General features: G+C 66.4%; 1 protein-coding gene across 1 annotated transcript in view; it reads right to left on the bottom strand.

Annotated features, from left to right (window-relative positions):
• Positions 1–144: 144 nt before the first annotated feature.
• UNC5A (unc-5 homolog A (C. elegans)) overlaps positions 145–1,356 on the bottom strand; it is a gene marked incomplete at both ends in the record, with an annotated part of 1,819 nt that continues 607 nt past the window's right edge. The window contains 5 exons of the mRNA XM_010191499.1: positions 145–323; positions 409–573; positions 653–802; positions 925–1,158; positions 1,244–1,353. Of these exons, the coding sequence (XP_010189801.1) occupies positions 145–323; positions 409–573; positions 653–802; positions 925–1,158; positions 1,244–1,353 (838 nt within the window). The remainder of the gene's footprint in view (positions 324–408; positions 574–652; positions 803–924; positions 1,159–1,243; positions 1,354–1,356) is intronic.

Genomic DNA, 1,356 nt, shown 5'->3' with positions numbered 1-1,356 from the left:
GCACCATCCCGCTTCCAGGGTCCCACAGCATCCCAGCATCCATCCATCCATAGGTGCAGGATGGGGCCAGAAGCCCCCCTTGCCCATCCACCATGGCACCCCCTCCCCCTCCCCATCCTCAGCGCTGTCCCCATTCCAGGTCACCTGTCGAGGTTGAGCTTCTGGGCCAGTGTCCTCCAGTCTGCTCCTCGGGTGCCCGGTGGGTCCAGGCTGCTGATGATCTTCTGGCGGATGAGGAAGGGGATCTTGAAGGCACTGGGGCCCACCAAGGCTGGGGCGCCCACCTCGCTGTCAGGGACCAGCCAGTCCGAAAACCTCGTGTCCTAGGAGAGAGCACCGCAGGGGGTGGGGGATGTGAGCACAGCCTGGGGTCACCCCCAGGAGGCCCCCCCTGGGCCCTGCCCTCACCTTGGCGATGTTGTAGTTGACAGTGAAGCTCTGCCCATCACCCTCCACCTGCCAGACCCAGATCTTGCAGGCCAGCTCGCAGGTGCTGGGGCTCAGGCGCTCCAGGGTGAAGGTGCAGTGCAGGAAGGGCTGCAGCCCGCTCCAGATGTGGTAGAAGGGGATCTCCTGTGATGGGGTGATGGGTTACAGGGGGGTCAGGGTGGCAGGGACACCCCCATCCCCACCTGCCGGCTGGGCTCCTCACCTGGTAGCTGGCGAGCAGCTTGCTCTTCCAGAGGGAGCTGGGCATGTCGTGGATGGAAAGGCGCAGGTTGTGGTAGCTGTCCTTGAAGTGCAGCACCCGGGGGGCTCCGATCAGCTGCCCCCCCAGCTGCTTCTCCAGCTGGATCACCTCCTGACAGCACAGGCAGCAGGTTGGGCAGGAGCTGCTGTGCCCTGGGACCCAGCCCTGCCTGCACAGCCCTCGCCCCAAGCTGCGATGGGGATGGAGGAGGTTGCACGGGCACCCCCCAGTACCTTGAGGACGTCCTGGGTGTCGCTGAGGCAGTAGACGCGGATGTTGTACTCGAGCGAGGGGCAGGCGGCCGGTGCGAACAGGACCAGCTTGAGGCGCTTGGAGGCCGCCATGCTGAGGGACTCCCCGACCAGAGCGAAGCGCCCCAGCTGCTCCGTGAAGATGTAGCACGCCTGCGCTTCCAGCTGGCAGTAGTACAGCTCCGTGCACGGCTCGGCGCCCAGCTGCAGCACGTCCTGCGGCACCCAGGCAGGGATGCACCCCAGGTACGGGCACGCCTCCCCAGCCCCAACCCCCTCGACGTCCCTGCTATGTGCTCACCTCCCACGTGCCCTCGCATGACTGCTTCTTCAGCCGGATGCTCCAGTTCTCACCGCTGGCCTCCACGCAGTGGCCCATGGCCAGGATGGCGGGGCGGGTGAGGAGCACCCCGG

Source organism: Mesitornis unicolor, unplaced genomic scaffold (assembly GCF_000695765.1).
Source record: "Mesitornis unicolor isolate BGI_N332 unplaced genomic scaffold, ASM69576v1 scaffold30099, whole genome shotgun sequence".
NCBI classification, from domain to species: domain Eukaryota; kingdom Metazoa; phylum Chordata; class Aves; order Mesitornithiformes; family Mesitornithidae; genus Mesitornis; species Mesitornis unicolor.
This window is presented reverse-complemented; position numbering and strand designations above follow the sequence as displayed.